This window comes from Rhineura floridana, chromosome 16 (genome assembly GCF_030035675.1).
Source record: "Rhineura floridana isolate rRhiFlo1 chromosome 16, rRhiFlo1.hap2, whole genome shotgun sequence".
Taxonomy (NCBI): Eukaryota; Metazoa; Chordata; class Lepidosauria; order Squamata; family Rhineuridae; genus Rhineura; species Rhineura floridana.
Genome location: NC_084495.1, coordinates 20,293,829 through 20,311,623, shown reverse-complemented (window position 1 = coordinate 20,311,623; position 17,795 = coordinate 20,293,829). Strand labels below are relative to the sequence as shown.

The 17,795-nt window shown below is 48.8% G+C and overlaps 2 protein-coding genes across 7 annotated transcripts in view; one reads left to right on the top strand and one right to left on the bottom strand.

Annotated features, from left to right (window-relative positions):
- ZDHHC9 (zinc finger DHHC-type palmitoyltransferase 9) overlaps positions 1-13,586 on the top strand; it is a 32,896-nt gene extending 19,310 nt beyond the window's left edge. For all 6 annotated transcript variants that reach the window (XM_061598930.1, XM_061598931.1, XM_061598928.1 and 3 more), the window contains one exon: positions 229-13,586. In XM_061598930.1, the coding sequence (XP_061454914.1) occupies positions 229-330 (102 nt within the window). In that variant the 3' untranslated portion in view covers positions 331-13,586. The remainder of the gene's footprint in view (positions 1-228) is intronic.
- SASH3 (SAM and SH3 domain containing 3) lies at positions 3,007-17,692 on the bottom strand. The gene is made up of 8 exons (XM_061598925.1): positions 17,492-17,692; positions 13,028-13,123; positions 11,574-11,726; positions 9,804-9,909; positions 9,128-9,288; positions 6,679-6,885; positions 4,523-4,673; positions 3,007-3,948 (listed from the first exon to the last, which is right to left on the bottom strand). Exons 1-8 carry the CDS (start codon positions 17,630-17,632, stop codon positions 3,767-3,769), a joined length of 1,197 nt encoding a protein of 398 aa, XP_061454909.1. The 5' UTR covers positions 17,633-17,692; the 3' UTR covers positions 3,007-3,766.
- Positions 17,693-17,795: the final 103 nt, after the last annotated feature.

The following is a 17,795-nucleotide window of genomic DNA, read 5'->3' as shown; positions in this document are numbered from 1 at the left end:
GGCAAGTGGCCACCCGTGCTTGGCATTGGTGGCTATGGGGTAGGGGATTTGATTGGGAGTTTCTCTGGAGAATGGTTTCTGCTGTGCAGAGGTGCTAGCTCCATATGTCAAGCTCTACCTCCAGGAACTGATGGCTTTTCTTTTGAAAGAGGGTTTTTGTTAGACTCTGCAATAAATCATCTTTTCCTCTCTCTCCCTCCCTCCCTCCCTCCCTCCCTCCCTCCCCAGCTCCGTGGGCCAACATGCAAGGTGCCACAGGAAACGGTGCAGCCACCTGCTATGGCCGAACCGTCTGTTCCATCCCTGGATGAAGAGCAGACGACACACTAGCATCTGAAGTGGACATATGAACGCTGCTTTTGTTTGGGCTTACTCCTTGTGGAGTGGGCGAAGGCAGGGAACAGCCTGGCAGGACAGTGGCCTTGCACGTTCCCTTTGGCTGTTTGTTCACCAGTGGTTGTGACCAGTGTCTACAAACTGATGGATGCCAGCAGTCCCCTTTCTAATGGGTGCTGAGCGCCCACTGTGCTGCTGAGGGACTCTTCCCCCTGAAAAGGCAGCTGCTGCTGGCTGGAGCAGGCCCTCTTCTCCCGTCTTTGGTCTCTTAACACTTATTGAGTGCCTCTCTAGCCTCGGCCCTGACATCACTGGAGCAGACTGGGAAGATGGAGCTGACGGCAGCGTTCTGTGCCATCTGTCTACCTGTGGTTGCAGTATTTTATGTTGGCTGAACATGGCTGTCAGTGGAGCCAAAATGCTAATGGGAGCTATAGACAACCAGGTTTATAAGTAGCACCTTTCCTAAGTGTTCTCTGCAAAACGGTGCCATAGGGTAGCTTGGAGCCCCAAGTGGTCCTAAATCATCAAACGGTCACCCAGGAGAGAGCGCCAGGCTCCACTTGGCCGCCATCTGTCTAGATATTGGAACTCTGGTGCGGTTTTGCTCTTTTCTCTTCCTCCTTTCTACAGTTAGTATGTCTTTCTGGTCTTCTCTCAATCCCTCCTTCCCACCATCCCAGCCTTTCTTTGGCAGCATTGGTGCTTGGATTGGCTCTAATCAAGGCTGACTATGTTCGTTCTGACAAGCAGCTCAGTCATGGTTATTGAAGAGGCAGTGCGAGTCACAAGGGGGTAAAACATGGGAGCAGAGGAACCGATGGCGCTTGGTTGGAAAGGATAATGCTGTGCAGGTATGAGAGGTGGGCCCCCCATTCCATGAGTTCTCTGTGGCCCATAAACATTGTGGTCCTCTGAGCTCAGTTGATCCAGTGCTAAGTGATGCTCTTGGTATTATCTGACTAAATGGTAATTGCTCTGTCCAGATCTTCTTGTGCTTCCCATTCCCTTCCCTGTTGATAAGTGGGAGGAAGCTGCCAAAAAGAAGCTACAAGGAAGCCACGTTCACTCTGTAGTGATGTTTGAGGAGGGGGTAGATTTCAGTGCCATTTCCCACCCACTCCTCATTAATACAGCTCAAGTGTAAAAACCTGCACTGTACTGTGCCCGTCAGACTGTAAGTGGAGGGACACTTTTTTAAACACTCCATTCCCCCCCCCAACAAAAACCCAACCCTGCACATGAGAAACCAATTATGTGGTGGGGAGAACTAAGTGGAACCTTTCTCCCTGAAAAGCTTTCTTCATGCACGGAATTTTTTGTGGGGCATATTACAAAAAAAGTATTTACTGCATCGTGGAATTCTAACGTGTAGTTCAGCTGTCACTGAGCAGGGCACATCCAGAGTGCAATGGCCCACATCTCCCTTGAGGGGGGAGCTCAGCATTGCTTACGTGTCCCTAAGGTTTAATCTTTTTCTGCGCTGTAGATCATTGGTGAAAGAAGAGAAAGCTGGGGGAAGGGGACGATAAACTTCTTTGCTTCCCACTACCCTGAGCTGAACAGGTCTGCTAAATCTTAACAAATCCCTGCTTGTCTTGGGACAGTCACGTAGCCAGCTCTGCTGGGGCATGAAGATTGTGGAACACCCTGGCAAAGCTCCCACTGTGTTTCTGGGTAGTGACACACTCTGATTAAGTGTGCGCTCTCAGTTTGCACAGGTAGGATTAGAGTGTTTCCAGCAAGTCCCTTCCAACTGATGTGTGGGAGGGGTAGTAGTAGCTGCATCCCCTTCTGAAGTGGTGGTTATGGTCCATGTACCTTCCTCCCCCCCCCCACTCTATATGGTGGGACCCAAGAGCAGACTGATGCACCTCCGGCAATCTTTTCCTGACCCGTTGCCAGTGTTGTCCTCCTTCCTTGAGGCAAGGATAGAGACTACCCCCAAATCTCCCGTTACTGACCATCTTTCAACAGTGTTGCAACCTTCTTGTTAAGAGTATATTTTCTAATGTACTGTGTCAAATTGCTCCAGGGAGCAGGATGGGCCTGGCTGCCTTGAATCTTTGGTGTGCTCCTGTGATCTCAATGAAGGCATTGGAATTTGTTGGAGTGTGTGTGTGCGCGTGCGTTGCCTTGGCACCAGTTGGTCTCCCCTGCTAGGCTTTATTTTTGGTGTGCAGTTTGTGCCAGAGATAGGCTTGCCTCAGTGCACGGTTCAGCATTTACTTTAACTGTCTCTTTTGTCGTAAAAACAAGAGGCAGCCTGCCTCGTGAAGTAGCAGCTTTGCTAGGACAATACCCTTTTGATACAGAAGTAGCCACGCTGTGGGCAACTGGCCGTACCCGTTGGCAGAGCAGGAGGACCAAGCGAGGTGTACTTGACATCTCTCACTGCCAGTCGTCACAACAGAAACCCTGCTTGGTGAATCCCCTTCCTATGATTCAGGCTTTCTTAAAACTTGGCTTCTGAGGACACCCCCCCCCCAACAATTGGGTGAGAGGTTGATGTGACAAACTACAAGAACTGGCTATTGTTACTGTGTGGGAGGCCACTACGACCTCATTCCACAGTAGAGTTAAGGACTCCTTTCTCTGCTGGTTGGGCACAGGGATGTGGTTGGGAAGGGTTGCCTCTATTTCCCCCAAAAGAGTTCTGTAGTCTCAGCCATAAGACAGGGAGGCCAGAGCTGTGGTTTGGAGGTTTATTTATTTATTGGGAATCCTGTACAAGAGGTTGATGCCTAAGAGACCCTAGTTCATTTTGCCAGACAGAGGCCAATATCCCTAGCCAGCAGTGTGCAGATCTCCTAATCCAAACAGTGCTGCTTGTTCTAGAGATAGCTCGGCTGGCCTGGGAATGTACCTACCTGTTGTTGACCAGGATCTTCCTGTAGTACCACACACCATTTTAAACAAAGATAATTTGGGGTATATTCAAAGAGAAAAGAATCAAAGTGTCCATTTTCATCCCCCACTTCAGATCAGGCCACTGCTACTTTTTCAGTTGTGGCTGCTACTAGGGAGCCTCTTCCCATTTCACAGCACAGAGGGGAAGTCGGGGGAAGCAATGGCTGCACTCAGTGCATTGATCTCTGTATCTGCTGCTTTTCTGCAGGCCTACGGGTCATATTTATTTATTCCTACCTCCAGCCTTCATTTATGCATATGTTGTGCATTGGAGTGGTGGTGGGGGCTGTTTTGAGCCGGAAGGGGTTGGGCTTATGGGGATAGCTGCAGCCATCCTTGGCTGAAGAGATTGTTCAGTAGTTCTCACTTCCTGAGCTTGGGTGGGGAGGGGGCAGTTTCAGCCAACATGCAAGAAGGCCAAGTATGCTTTTGCAGCGCAGCTGTTATCTTCTGGCTTGGAGGCAGGAGCATCTGAGATGACTGCTTGCATTTGCCAGGGTAGAAAGGGAAAGGCCTTATCTCAGCATGAGCCAGCCACAGAGAGAGGCTGCAGTCCTTCCCCCAGCTTGGAGTCATCTCGCCCGCCGTCCAGTGTCTCTGTCCCTTCAAAACAGCCGGAATCCCGGGGAATGTCCCCCTTCGGCTCTCCAGGGACCACCTGAGCCTCCAAGCTTCCTCCTTCATCTTCAGCCTCGCTGCTTGCTGCAGGGAGAGAAATAAGCTGTTACAGGAAGATATGACTATTCTGGGAGCTACACGTGGCAGAGATGGGAGATTGTCTTGCCCCAGGGCCTTGCCTGCCTAGTATTAGCTGGTGCTGTATCGCTTCCTAGAGGATGAGAAGCAGCGGCTACAGCAACTGTGAAAGAGGGGCAGGATGCTGTTCGTTGTTCAAACCATCCATGGGGGGGGGACACCCTGTAGGGAAACAGGAAGCTGTCTGACATCAGGTCAGATAATTTGCCCAGCGCCATCTACCCTTGACTGCCAGTGGCTCTCCAGGAATGGGGTCTTTCCTATCACCTGCTACTGGATCCTTTTAACTGGTGAGTTTTCTGAACCTGGGACCTTCTGCCTGCGAAGCAGGGGCTTTACCAGTGATCTAAAGAGTGTAGCGCAGAAGAAGGCAATGGTAAACCCCTTCTGAATACTGCTTACCCTATTCATAGGGTCGCCAAAAGTTGGAATTGACTTGAAGGCAGTCCGTTTTCTGTTTGTTTTTTTTCAAAGAGTGTGAATGGAAGGGGAAGAAACAAACTTTTTTTAAAACACATACTGTCATAATCTAGCAGGAGGTCTGCTGCTGTCAGCAGCTTGGCACGATGCTGTGGGTCAGTGATATTTAGCTCGTTCAGGTGAGTCTCCTGCAGTTCCTTGAAGTCCTCCAGGGTCTGGTAGCCATTCAGTAGCAATGTCGAGGTGTGCTCCTGGTGAGTGAGGAAGCGTCAGTGTGCTGACTATGACCAGCTCGCCAGGTTTAGCTGCAGAGGAAGGGGGAGTGCATGTGCTGCTACTAGGATTGTGCCAACCTTATTTTAGGGGCACAAGAGAAGTGATGCAGCCACAGCCCAGAGGGCTTATAACCTACATGAGAGGGAGAAGATGGGACTAGAGTAGACCCACTGTCCAGCATGGGTTAGGGTGGTTCAGGAAAGAAGGGCCGCTTTCATCTATGAGGAGGCCTTTGGTAAAGTGACCCCTTCCTACATCAAGGGTCACTACAAGGCTTATCTGGCATTGGCCACAGAAGCATTCAGATCAGTACTGGGCTTTGAGAGCTGCCTTTTTAAATTTTCCACAATGTCCCAGAACTCCTGAGCCATGTGGGAAATTTAATGGTGGCTTCCAGCCACAGTCATGCAACAATGAATGGAGCATAGGAAACAAGCTGTTGTTTTTTAAGTGAGGTCTGGTTCAGATGTTAGTTGTGCCCCCTCCAAGGATCTAGCTCCTCAACAGCTGCCCAAAGGTATCATGAGCTGACAACGGATCTCTAGCAAAGGTTTGCTGAAGATGCGAGTCCTGATGTACAGCCATGAAGGGGGGAACAAGAACAGGGAGATGACAGCTCTGACAGGCATTTATGTAAAACAGGCCTAACAACAGGAACAAGTGTTGGAATAGGGAGATGGAGAATTTAAAGAGGACCAGCAGCTTGATGCAGAAAATGGCATCCAGCTATACAATAGATGTAATCGGAAGAAGCAAGCCTTCAGTAAATATATGGTGCATGTGGAACTCATAAATACTACCACCTTTGGAATGTGTGCAGAGACGTTTAGACCCTTGTTTGCCACATGCGCAAGAGTTTTTTTGGAATGGCTCTATGTAAGTGAACTTAGGCTGCTAAAATTCAGGCTGGCCTATTATACCTTTGGGAGCAAATTATGACTGTACATATATATGTGGTCTACATCTTAGCCTGTGCTGGTTAATTGTGAATGCTCCTAGCCTACTCCCTTTACAGCAGAATGCCAATGATTAGCTAGAGCTACATACAACCTCCAAACATTTCCCACAAATGACTCAAAAGAGTTTTTCAAATTTTTAAGGTGACCAAACAAATTTATTATGCCATAAGCAGTGCTAGTGTTGTTACAACTTGTGTTATCACATAGTGCTGTTGTGAATGGCCACTCCGCTTGTTTTGTATACATTTTTTTGGGTTGAATTGTCATAGACTGTACTTCTTGCATTTCATTGCCAGTTGACCTCACTCCTTGTGAGTGTGTGTTTAATCTCTCTACACCCTAGTGTGTGCATGCATGTGTACCCACCCTTTTGCCTATCAAGGGTAATATTTCATGCATCTGATGACACAGTCTCGAGTCCATGACCGCTTATGCCATAATAAATTTGTCAGTCTTTAATGTGCTGCATCACTTTGTTTTTGGAGAGAGGGGAAAAATCTGTTGTTGCAATAAAATAAGCACACGTGTGCTGAATGTTGTGTATCTGAAATGGCAACCATCAGAGCTTCTAGCTTTTAGAACGGTTTTGTCCCTTTTAAATGGTGGCACAATATTCATTCAAAAGTATACTTGCATTTCTGCTTTCTACCATCTCTGAAAATGGCCTTTGCTTTTTCCTGCTTATAAAGTAACGCTCAGCGATGATTCTGTGCCAGACAATCCTGTGATCTGAGTGTTCAGGGACTTGTTAGAGCCAGGGCCATTATTTTATCCATGAGAAACAAAGGAACACAGAACCTCTCCTTCTACCAAGTCAGACCATTAGGCCATCCACACAGTATTGTGATGCTGACTAGCAGTGATGCCCCAGAGTTTCAGATGGGTGTCTTTTCCCAGCCGTAGCCCGAAATGCCAGGGACTGAACCTTCAAAATGTGTGTCCTACCACTGAGCCACGGACCCTCTCCTCCAGTAACACTGCAGATTTGCATACAGCTCAGCTGGACGGGCAATATCCTCACCTCAAGATTCATGCGCTCCAGCAGTTCATGCAAGGTCTTGGGTTTGGGCCTCTTGCTTCTGCTTCGCAAACAGCTCTTTGTAACTGGCGCAGGGTCTTCTGGGATGATGTCCACATAGATGAACTTGAAGGAGCCCACTTTGTTGTTTAGCAGGCCTGTCCACGTGCCTGCAGGGGCCTTTGCAATGATGTGGATGACATCCCCTTTCTATGCCAAATGCAAAATGACATCTTTTAGTCACATCCGTTCTGATCTGCCTCTGGGTGAGATCTAGCATGAATGCTCAATCCTACAGTAACATAAGTATTGGTATGAGCTTAGCCTTTGTCCACTTCCCTCAGAGCGGAGGATAGATGTGGTACTTCTGTCACATATTTATTTATTTATTATTTAATTTATATCCCTTCCTTCCTCCAAGCAGGAGCCCAGGGTGGCATATAGGAATGTTACTGTTGAGTTGCTGTCTTTAGCACCGAGTAGTGATCAGCCTGGATCTACCTTATGCTGGATGACTCCCCCTGAAAACTAGTCCAGCTTAACAATGGTGCAGGGAGCTCATCCCTCACTGTCCCCTATCTCCGTTCTATAGGCACCGGTACTGTGCCTGTTGCACAGAGATAGGGAACGTGGGGCCTTCTATGTGATGAAGATGTTGGACTCCAACTCCCATCAGGCCTAGCCAGCATGTCCCATAGTCAGGGATGATGGGAATTGCAGTCCGGCAATATCTGGAGGGCCACAAATTCTCTATTACTGCTAGGGCAGGTAAGACTATGTTTTCAAGCTTTATGGCCAAGGCTAGTCGCATGTGTTGTTAGGCTGAAGCAGAGAACCCTTGGGCCCAGGGGTCAAATGTGGCTGTCCAGGCTTCTCTGTCTGGCCCTCAAAACTCTCTCTAGGCCTCACCTCTTGCTATCCCTGCTTTATCGTGAGTGCTTTTGCCTGCCTGAAAAACGGGGAGTGCGTACACACCATCCATTTAAAGCATGACTTCTCCCAAAGAATCCTGGGAACTGTACTTCTGTGAGGGGTAAACTACTGCCCCCAGTAGTTTGCCTGGACAATTATAATGCAAAAAGGAAATGAAAACCCGTTTCAACTTTGCTGTGCTCCTCAGCGTAGGTGCTTTGTTTTGATTTTTTTTTTAGTGGGCAGGCGCTCTTATGCCCCATTGCCTGCTCCCTCGCTCTCTCTGCGGCCCACAAAAGCTGCCTACGTTGCCTTTCACTCACTCCCCCTTCTAATCTGTTTCATATAGTTTCTTCTCAAGTGCACCCCAGCTCTCCTGCTGGGAGAGAGGGGGCAATTGACAAGAAACAATGAAACTGACCAAAAAAAAAACCCTTTATCCATTAGCAATATCTACACTCAGGAAGAAGTAAACATGTAAAATTGGGGGCGGGGCCACAATGAAACTACAATACTAAACCTTTCCAGAGGAACACCTACTTCTGTGAAAGGGGAACAGAGGATTGGAAGCTACCACTGAGCAAGAAGTGTGGACCTTGAAAAGCTATTGCAATGGTAAAAGCAGCTTCATTAGTACGAAGTTAGGCTCCTGTGTGGATAATAATAATAATAATAATAAAATTTATTTCTAGGCCGCCTATCTGGCCACACAAGTCCCTAGGCTGAAAGAGGGTCCCATGCCTGCTGTTAGGTACAGCTGAGTGGTTTGTGGACAACAGGCAGAACTAACATTTGAGAAATGACAAAGAGGGATTTCTATTCAATTTCCCCCCTCTCATTTGTTATAAGAGTCTAAGTATGGGGAGCCCATGGCCCTCCAGATGTTGCTGGACTATAGCTCCCATCATCCCTGACTAGTGTCCATGCTGTCTGGGGCGGATTTATTTTATTACATTTATATCCCACTTTTCCTCCAAGGAGCTCAAGGTAGTGTGCAAGCAGTTTTCCTCCCCCTGACTTTTGTCCTCACAACAACCCTGTGAGTAGGTTAGGTTTGAGTTGCAGTGACTGGCTCAAGGTCACCCAGTGAGCTTGTGGCCAAGTGGGGTTTTGGTCTCTCAGGTCATAGTCCAGTACTCTTAACCACTGCACCACACTATAGTCCAACAACAGTTGATAAGTTTATAGCCGGTACTATAGAGTCTAAATCAGGTGCGGGGAACCTTTCGCTCTCCAGATGTTGCTGAACTGCATCTCCATCATCCCTTGCCATTAGCCATGCTTTCTGGGGATGAGGGGACTGTAGGTCAGCAACATCGGCAGATCCAAAGGTTTCCCCACATCTGGTGTAAATCCTACAGGGGGGCAGCTTTTTTCATCTGCTGGGAGGATGATGCCACAAAGCCACATGTGCTGATGAATAGTTTGAAGTGGAAGACCTTTTTTGTAGGTTGCCGACAGCCATCTTTGCTAGACCGGGCTGCCTTCCCAGACTCCAAATGGAGAAGTAGTGCAAAGTGTAGCATGGTTAGTTACCCACCTGAAGCTTCAGAGAATCTTTGTCATATGGGCTGGGGATGAAGTCTGTGTGAACTCTGGCTTTTCCACAGAAGGGGCCAACATATGGCACGGGGCCACCCTCTTCTCCCATCTTGCTGTTGCAGCTGCTCCCCATCAGTCTGGGACTGGACAACTTACTCCCTGCAGGAGGAGAGTTTAGGTCAGAAGCAAGAAAGTGTGGGTTGATTTTGCAGGAATTTACAGCTTGTGGACATTGGGCCTCTTTTAGGTTGGGTGCAGGGGAGGCTGTGTGCCTAGTGAACGCAAACTGTCCCCTTTCAGCAGTTTCCCTGAGGGACTAACTTCTTGTGTTTTTTGGAAATCTCTCCAAGGCACATCCCTCAGTCTGGCTGGGTGTGGCTGTAATGCTACACTCCAGCTTATGTGCTCTTCCCCAATTCCTCCAGCCATCTAAATAAATAAATAATCCCTGCACATTGAAAGCTAGTATGTCAAGGAAAAGGTGAGGCTCAAAAGCAATATCTTCTGTACAGAGGGAGGGAGTTGTTGGGCTTTTAGATTTTTTTTTTGCTTTGGGTATGGACTAGCATCCTGCTATGTGAGCTCCAACCCGCAATCTGAAGTGCTGTAACCTAGCCCCAGGTTTACCACCTCTTAGCCTTCATGCTGGGATAGTTGAAGAAGGACCCACTCACCATTTGGTGACTGAGGGCTGCTGGTCTCGTCACTTGCCTCTGGGAAGATGGGGGCTTCGTCTTCAATGGGGCTACTGATGGGAGATGCAGCGTCATCAGCTTCCCCCTGCATTAAGGCAACAAGGCACCATTAATGTCCCTTTGTTCTTGAAGCAGAGACAGAAGGTTGGCTTTTGATTTGCTGTGGGTTCGTCTCCCGACCCCGTTTCTTTGCAGCTTCTTGTTTGATTCTGTTCCTTCTCTGCTCCCCAACTCTGAGGACACCTCTTCCCATTTGAAATTATTGAGTGGCTTTTTTTTTTAGTAACCTGACCCTATGTTAACTATTCTGCTTGGCCGCATCCATCTGCCAAATGTCTTTTCCAGCTGGGTAACCCTTTAACTTAGAGGTGTTGGGGTTGAGTTGGGCCATTGAGTATGCAAAGCACATGTTCTATCAGCATTGAGCTATTCAGGCCCAAACTTGATGTCAGCAGCGCTGTCAAATTTCAGATTCTGGGCTTAATGATATGTGCCCTCTAGAGGGTAAGATGAATTATTTCACTCTTCAAAATACAGTAAGCCAGCTCTCTTGTGTTTGGTTTTGGGCCTGCTCATTCCACTGTGTGGGGCCTTGGATTTCTACCCCAAAGTTCTAACCTAGCTAGTTTAAATGCTAAAAATGTCATTAGCAACTACATCTGTGCATGTAGGTTTTTTAAAAAAACACCTCCCCCAAGCAGGGGCAGGGTATAGTATCTGCTTTACATGCAGAAGGTCCCAAGTTCAGTCCTCGGCATCTCCAGGCAGGGCTGGGACACAGCTCTCTGTTTGAAACCTGGAGATCCACTGCCAGTCAGTGTAGACAATACTGAGCTAGATGGACCAATGCTCTGACTTGGTATAAGCAGGTTCCTATTTCCCTACCTGCATGATGCAGGGAGTTTTAACCAGTTTCTCCCCCTTCCCTGTGTGTGAAACTTCCCTTCCCTAAGCTGCTATTAGTTTCAGAAGGAAAATTCCTGTGCGTACTTTCATGATGGGCTAATAGCAGCTTGTAGGGAGCATTTTTAGCAGGACCACAGTGTGTGTAAAAAAAAAAAGGGAGGGTTAAACCTTTTATCCATATGATCCTCACAAAAAAAATGAGATCTCTGCTCTTGCTGTTGATTTTTAAAAAACAAACGGGTACTAATGACTCATTTAGTGCGGCATCTAGCTTGGTCCTCAGACTTCAGTCTTAATAGTCTTTGGGCAAGCATTTTCAGAGATCTAAAAAAACATATTTATAAGCTACTTAATATCCAAAAAATCTCAAGAGTGGTACAGAAAAGGATAAAGGGTAAACAACACCAACTACCAAAATAGCATAAACTACTGTTCAAACATCACAGTGGCCAAGTAAGAGACAGTGAAATGCATGGCGAACAAGCCACTGTGGAAAGGCTTGGTTGAAAAGTCTTTAGCATGTATGAAAAACATAAGATTGTTGGACTCTTGAGCTGAGGTGCACTGGGCATATGGAAGCAGGTGCCAGCACAGGTCCTGATGGTAGAATTTCACACAAGATGCTGGATTCCAGAACTTGCTTCAGGACTTGGTGTTATCAGGCAGGTGCTGTGGCCTGCGTGTGGACAAGGCGCCCGTTGCTGATCCCTGGAGCTCCCACCGCCATCCTGCTCTGCTGCTGCCATCTGCCTGTTAACCTGCCCTCCAAGCACTGGGGCAGTGAAAAGAACAATCCTCTGCTTGTCTTTTCCTCTCTGTCTGGGCAACAGCCTTGTTCCTCACCTGCTCTGCAAGCGCTCTGGCTGCCGCTTTGCCCATCTTCCTGTTCATGGTGCGGGAGATGACAGCCCTCCATCTCTTGCTCAGCTTTGAGCTGCTGCTTCGGCCTGAGTCATCTGGGCTGGGCAGAGAGTCTGCCTGACTGCTTTCAGGGACCTGTGTAGAGAGGTAACAAATTGGGAGGAGCTGGCCTTTTGGAAAGGAGGACGCCTTCAAGTTGGACGTGGGATGAGATGAACCAAACCTTCCATACATCCCCAGCATCAGATGTGCGGAAGTCGGTCTTTTGAAACAGACCAGGTAATGGTAAGAAGGGTTCCATCAAAGAAGAGAACCTTCACAAGGCCATTGGTGAGCTGTGGATATTGAGATAGAACACTGTCCCCCTCTAGATGTCCTTTTTATTGTGCATTCATGCTGATCTATGTTCACGATGCTATTGGGACAGTCATACGTGATCCCACTTTCAATACTGTCTGCACCTGCAAATGTTTTGGGGTGGACATGCTGCTTTTCCCCCATTCAGTGCATACCTTTTTATACCACAAGTGTTCTGGTTCATTCTTGCCCTGCTTTTGTTGTGCTATAACCTCTCCAGAGAACAGTAATGTGGTAGCACTGGGGAAGCATCACAGAACAGCTAGTAAATCCACCATTAATGCACTATTAGTGTGCCAAGAATATGTTGCAGAATACACCTGCAATAAACACCAAGACAGCAATGGGGAACCTGTGGCCCTCTGGATGTTGTCTGGACCGCACCTCCCTTCAACCCTGGCCATTGGGCATACTGGCTAGGACTGATGGGAGCTGGAGTCCAAACAGCATCTGGAGGGTCCATGTTCCCCACCCCTGGGCGAAGCTCATGTGTGCTGCTTCCACAGTTGGAGACGGTACACTTCTGAATACCAGTTGCTAGAAACCACAGGAGGAGAGAGTGCTGTTGTGCTCAGGTCCTGCTTGTGGGCTTCCCATAGGCATCTGGTTGGCCACTGTGAGGATGCTGGATTAGGCGCATTTAAAGCATGTGGCTTCTCCCAAAGAATCCTGGAGCTTGTAGCTTTGTCGGGGTAAACTACCATTCCCAGGGTTTGTGGTGAGGGGACCAATATGTTTTAAACATATGATGTGTATGTCACAAAATCGTGATGTTAGCAATGTATCTGTGCAGATGATTCGGGGGAGTAGCAGTAGGAGCCCAAGGCAGGTTTGAGAGGGGCTGGATTCACCCATACCCTGGTCCCTGTGTACGGTCAGAAGTTACACGAGACCATTGCCTTGCTGAACCTGGTGGTCAGTGCCTGGACGGGTGACTGGGAACCACATGTATGCTGCCCTGGGTTGCATGGTGGAAAAAAGGCAGGATATAAATGTAAGAAAATAAATGACTAGATAGATTAAACAATAAGCCTGGGCACAGCTGGATGCTCTGAGATTATGGGGGTGTGTGTACTTACCTCCTCCTCCAGGTTGAATTCCTTTTCGCTTGTCATAGGGGAGCTGGGTTTGAACTTGGCAAAGTCCTTGAAGCTGCCAGACCGCTGCAGGGACAGCTAATGGGAGGAGCACAAGAGACCCGTGTGGGTGGTTGCAGCAGCAGGTAAATACAAAAGAGCCACCAGTGCCCACTGGCAACTAGGGACCTGTCGGGCTCAGCCTCCTAGTTCTCATGCAGGGAAGGGCCAGAGGTGAGTGGTAGAGCATCTGCTCTGCACGCAGACGGTGCCAGGCTCAATCTCTGGGCAGGGCTAGGAAAAGACTCCGTGCCTGAAACCCTGGAGAGCTGCTGCCAGTCAGTGTAGACAGTACTGAGCTAGATGGACCAAGGGTCTGACTCATTATAACACAGGCTCTTGTAACTAATCCTGCAGTCAAGCTCAAGCCAGTGTGACTGAAAAAATGACATATCCTTTCCATTTATCCCGGCCTCTTGATTTCCTGTCATTCCTCTTGTGTCTGCTGTGTTGAATTTTTAGATTTGAAGCTTGTGGGGCAGAGAACTGGCCTCTTATGCAGCACCATGGATATTGATGGCACTAATTTCATCAGCCTTTGCCAACCTGGTGCCCCTAGCGGTTCTGGACTACAACTCCCATCAGTCCAGAACTGCTGGAGGGTACCGGGTTGGTGAAGGCTGTGTCGTAAAATCCTTTCCCTTATCAACTTTTATCATAGAAGCAGTGTGCTTCCAGATACCAGTTGCTGGAAACTGGAGGGGGCATCTGGTTGGCCACTGTCAGGTGTTGGACTAGATAGGCCACTGGCCTGATCCTGCAGGCTCTTCTTATTTTAATAGCTAAGCTAACAGTGTGGTGTAGTGGTTAAGGTGTTGGACTACGACCTTCAAATCCCCACATAGCCATGAAGCTCACTGGGTAACCTTGGGCCAATCACTGCCTCTCAGCCTCATGAAAACCCTATTCATAGGGTGGCCCTAAGTCGGGATCGACTTGAAGGCGCAGTACGGTATATTTACATTTTAAGCTAACATAGGGGATGATCTGGCAATTCGGAACCGTGGAGAGGTAGCTGCTTATCGAAGAAGGAAGTAGGCCTCTCTAAGGAAGCATGAATTGTTATTGGGGAAAGGGAAGCTCCTCATCAACACTCCTCAAAATCTGCCTGCACGTTTTGATAGACACAACAACAGGTCGATGTCCAATTCAGTACAATGTTAGCATCATGATTCCCCTGTCCGTGCGTTATTAACGCCTTGCTCTGGAGCAGTGGGCGCTGCCCGCCATCGGAGACGGGAAACTTGAATTGCACAGGGAAGAATCGCCAGCCTAAAAGTCAACCTAGCCCTTTCGCCCCTCCGCGTGCTTTTTTTTTCTTCATAAGGCTGCTCAAAAACCGACACCTAGTTAGATCGGCGGTAGAGGGAGGAAGTGGGTTAGTACCACGTGACCAACAGCAAGTGCGCCTCTTGAAGCCGCAACACATGGAAGAGAGCGCGGCAAAGGCCGGGGAGGCTTCCGAACAGAGAAGCCGCTGAAGGCAGAAGAGAGCGTCTTGCAACCTTACGCGTGCGCATTTAAGGTCTGGACTTGCAAACGCATGTAAATCGGAATGCACACCTCAGGGCATTTTGCACAGCGGGAGGGGGAGAACTGGCACATTGCAGAGTAGCCCGCACCAGATCCACACAGTCCCGAGCCCAGACTGCTCTCAGTTCACACAGATACAAAAACGTATCATTGCAATGCCCTCCCCCCCACCGCGCCACAACTTCCTTGGGGGAAAAGGAACTACAGCCCATAACACCCAACACGTACACTCATCTCTGCGCTTTGTTGGTTACCCTTCTGGAAGCTCGTTGCAGCTCAGTCCGCGTGCAGTTTGCAGCAACGCTGTGCAAAACTGGGGGACTAATTTGCTCGGAGGATCCCAGGTGGAGCGGCCGCAATGGAAGCGTACAAGGACAGCTATTAGTCTGCTCGCAGAGTATGTTGGTTGAACTGTAGCTTGAGATTTCACGGGCCGCAGCCTGTGCTTCATCAGATGCATTGAGAGGGCCGAGATGGAAGCATCTGATGAGGGACGCTGTTGCCTAGCAAAGCTCAGCCCCTACTAAGAAACCTGCCAGTCTCTAAAATGGGTGATGCTCTGTTGGAATTTGCGCCATTATCATCGTGGGGTCTTGGAAGAGAGAGGAGTGTATGAAGTAGGGAGGCTACAGGAAGAGATGGAGAGAGGGAGCAGTATCCTCCAAACTTAGAATGAGAAGAAACTAGGGCTGCAACATTAAATGTATTAATCCATGAGGGGGGAAAATGCCCAGCGATCAACCAGGCAGCAGACTGATACGTTTTTTATGCGACTGCATACAAAAACTGCAGATAACAAAACCATTTCCCTCGTTTCATTCATAGAATGTAAGCATCTCCTGATGCAAACTACAGCACATCTGTATAGTTTAAATCTGGGGAAGACCGTGCCTGTAGCTCTAGGGCAGAGAGTCTGATCCTAGGTTCAATCCCCGGCATCTCCAGGTAGAGCTGAAAGAGACCCCTGCCTGAAACCCTGGACAGCCGCTGCCAGTCAGTGTTGACAATACTGAGCTGGATGGACCCAATGGTCAGTACAAGGGCAGCATCTTATGTTCCTAAAACAGGCTTGTTGCTTCATTAACATTTTTTTGCTGTGTGTAAATTTGATAGATTAACAAATAAAACTCATGTGATTAATTCATTAACATTTATTTAATTGGCCTGAGCCCTAGAAGAAAGAGCATGCCCTGGGAAAGCAAAGTGGGCACAGAACACAGACCTTTTAAGGTTCTGCTTCTTCCAGTGCTGTGAATCTGGGATACAGATAAAGTCCCCTCCCCCCCCTGTATAAGTACTATGCTCTTATCAGCTGCAGTTTTCCATGGTGTGGAGATGCAATAGGAGGAAGTGTCCCTGTTGACTTTCTGCCTGTTGTACCACTTAAACTAGCACAAGCTTAGAGCCAGCAAACACACAGAAATGAACAGACATGCATTGAATCACAGGGGTGCCTGCTGATGCAAATGGACCTCAAAAAGGTGGGGTGGGGGATCTGTGGCCTTCCAGATGTTGGACTACAACTCCTATCATCCCTGATCACAGGCCATGCTGGTTTGGTCTGATGGAGTTGAAGTCCAATAACATCTGGAGGGCCACAGGTCCCCCCATCCCTGTCTTAGCTGCCCTAACCTATGTAACAGGTGGGTTGTAAGAATGAAAAGGAAGCTGGGAGAGAGCCATGTAGACCTCAAGCTCCTTGGAGGAAAGGCAGGATGTCAATGCAGTAAAGAAATGCAGACTGGGGCTGATGGGAGTTGGGGTCCAGCAATGTCTGGAGGGCCACAGCTTCCCTAGCCCTGCCTATAAAGCAAGCTAGCCAACTCATCTAAAAGCATCTGCTTGAGACGCTTTACTGCTACCGATAGCTGTGATGATGCACCATTCTGGGATTGCTTTTTGGAAAGTCTTTGCAGGGCTGTAAACTGTCCTGGAATGCATCTCTTTAAGATTGCACCACCCAGAGCCACTGGTGTGGCATTCCCCATCCCTGCCCCCAGCAAAGGCAATATTGCTGCCCCAAGAGACCACTTGGGATGCTGGGGCCAGCTCTGCCTAATGTAGCATGACCGCAAAGATACCTAAGGCAGCTTGCAGTGTGGCCGGTGCCAGGCAGTGCTTGGATTCCTGGAGAAAGGGAGTGTGGCCCCCTAAGGAAAACTGCACACCCGAAGCGGAGGCTGGTATATTAGAGCTAATGGAGCACTGCCCCACCAACCTCATTCTGTCCCCAACCAGTCCCTACCTGTCTGCCATCTTACTGGCACTGCAAGTGGTATTGCCGCCAGCTTCTTCCTCCTTAGTCTCAGCAAGGAGGACGGGCAAAACTAGAATTCAAATCAAAAATCCAAATGTGCCCACGGGCAGCGGTGGCTGCTCCATTAGGACAAATGGGTCACTGCCCCACCAACCTCAGCCAGCCCCCATCCACCTGCCTTCTTACTCACAACCAGTTCAAGAGGTGGTTGCCCTGGCTGTAGGCTTCCTCCTCTTCCTTTGTCTCAGTGTTGCCCTTATAGAACTCCACAGGGAGAAGGATGAGGACAAAACTAGAATTCACTGGCTTTGCCTCTCATTGGCTGTGGCTCCACCTACTGTTGGGTTCCTTGCCTCCCGCCCTACCTGTCCCAGTGGGCAGCAGCCACCACTGATAATCCAAACCTGTGACTGACAGATGATGTTCCCCTCCCCATCGCCTTCAAAAAACAGTAGGTACAAGGGGCTGACACAACAGAAAAGCGGTCCAGGCCCTGGTCCTCTCTGACCCCCTTGTAATGCAAGCACTGCTATTGTGACCTTGCTATCAGATTGCTTTCCAGAGCAGAGACTCTGGGAAGAGGCAAGGGCCTGATCCCTGGCTCCCCTGCAACTCACCTTCCTCTTTTGCACTGGATCCTTCTCGCTAGCATTGGATGGCTTCCGGCGCAACATGGTGCTCTCTCCAGAGAGTGCATCTATCGACAGACAAAGCAAAAGAATAAGCCAGAGAGAGAGGGAGAGAGGGCAGGCGAGCATAAGCAGCGGCAGAAGCCAGGAAACACGCAGGAAATCACTGTATCACATGAGCCCCTTTCTCAGCAACTGAGCCTCCCGTAGCAGAAGCCGGGGCCCAGCCCTGTGTTTGCACATTTGCACAGGAAGGAAGTGGCAACTTACATGTTCATACAGACTTCTCTGC

Coding starts and splice junctions, on each gene's coding strand:
- SASH3 (XM_061598925.1), bottom strand. CDS start 17,632: ATGCTCGCCTGCCCTCTCTCCCTCTCTCTCTGGCTTATTCTTTTGCTT. Junction 13,124..17,491: donor ATCCAGTGCAAAAGAGGAAG/GTGAGTTGCAGG, acceptor TCCTCCCATTAG/CTGTCCCTGCAGCGGTCTGG. Junction 4,674..6,678: donor TGGAGCGCATGAATCTTGAG/GTGAGGATATTG, acceptor CTCACTCACCAG/GAGCACACCTCGACATTGCT.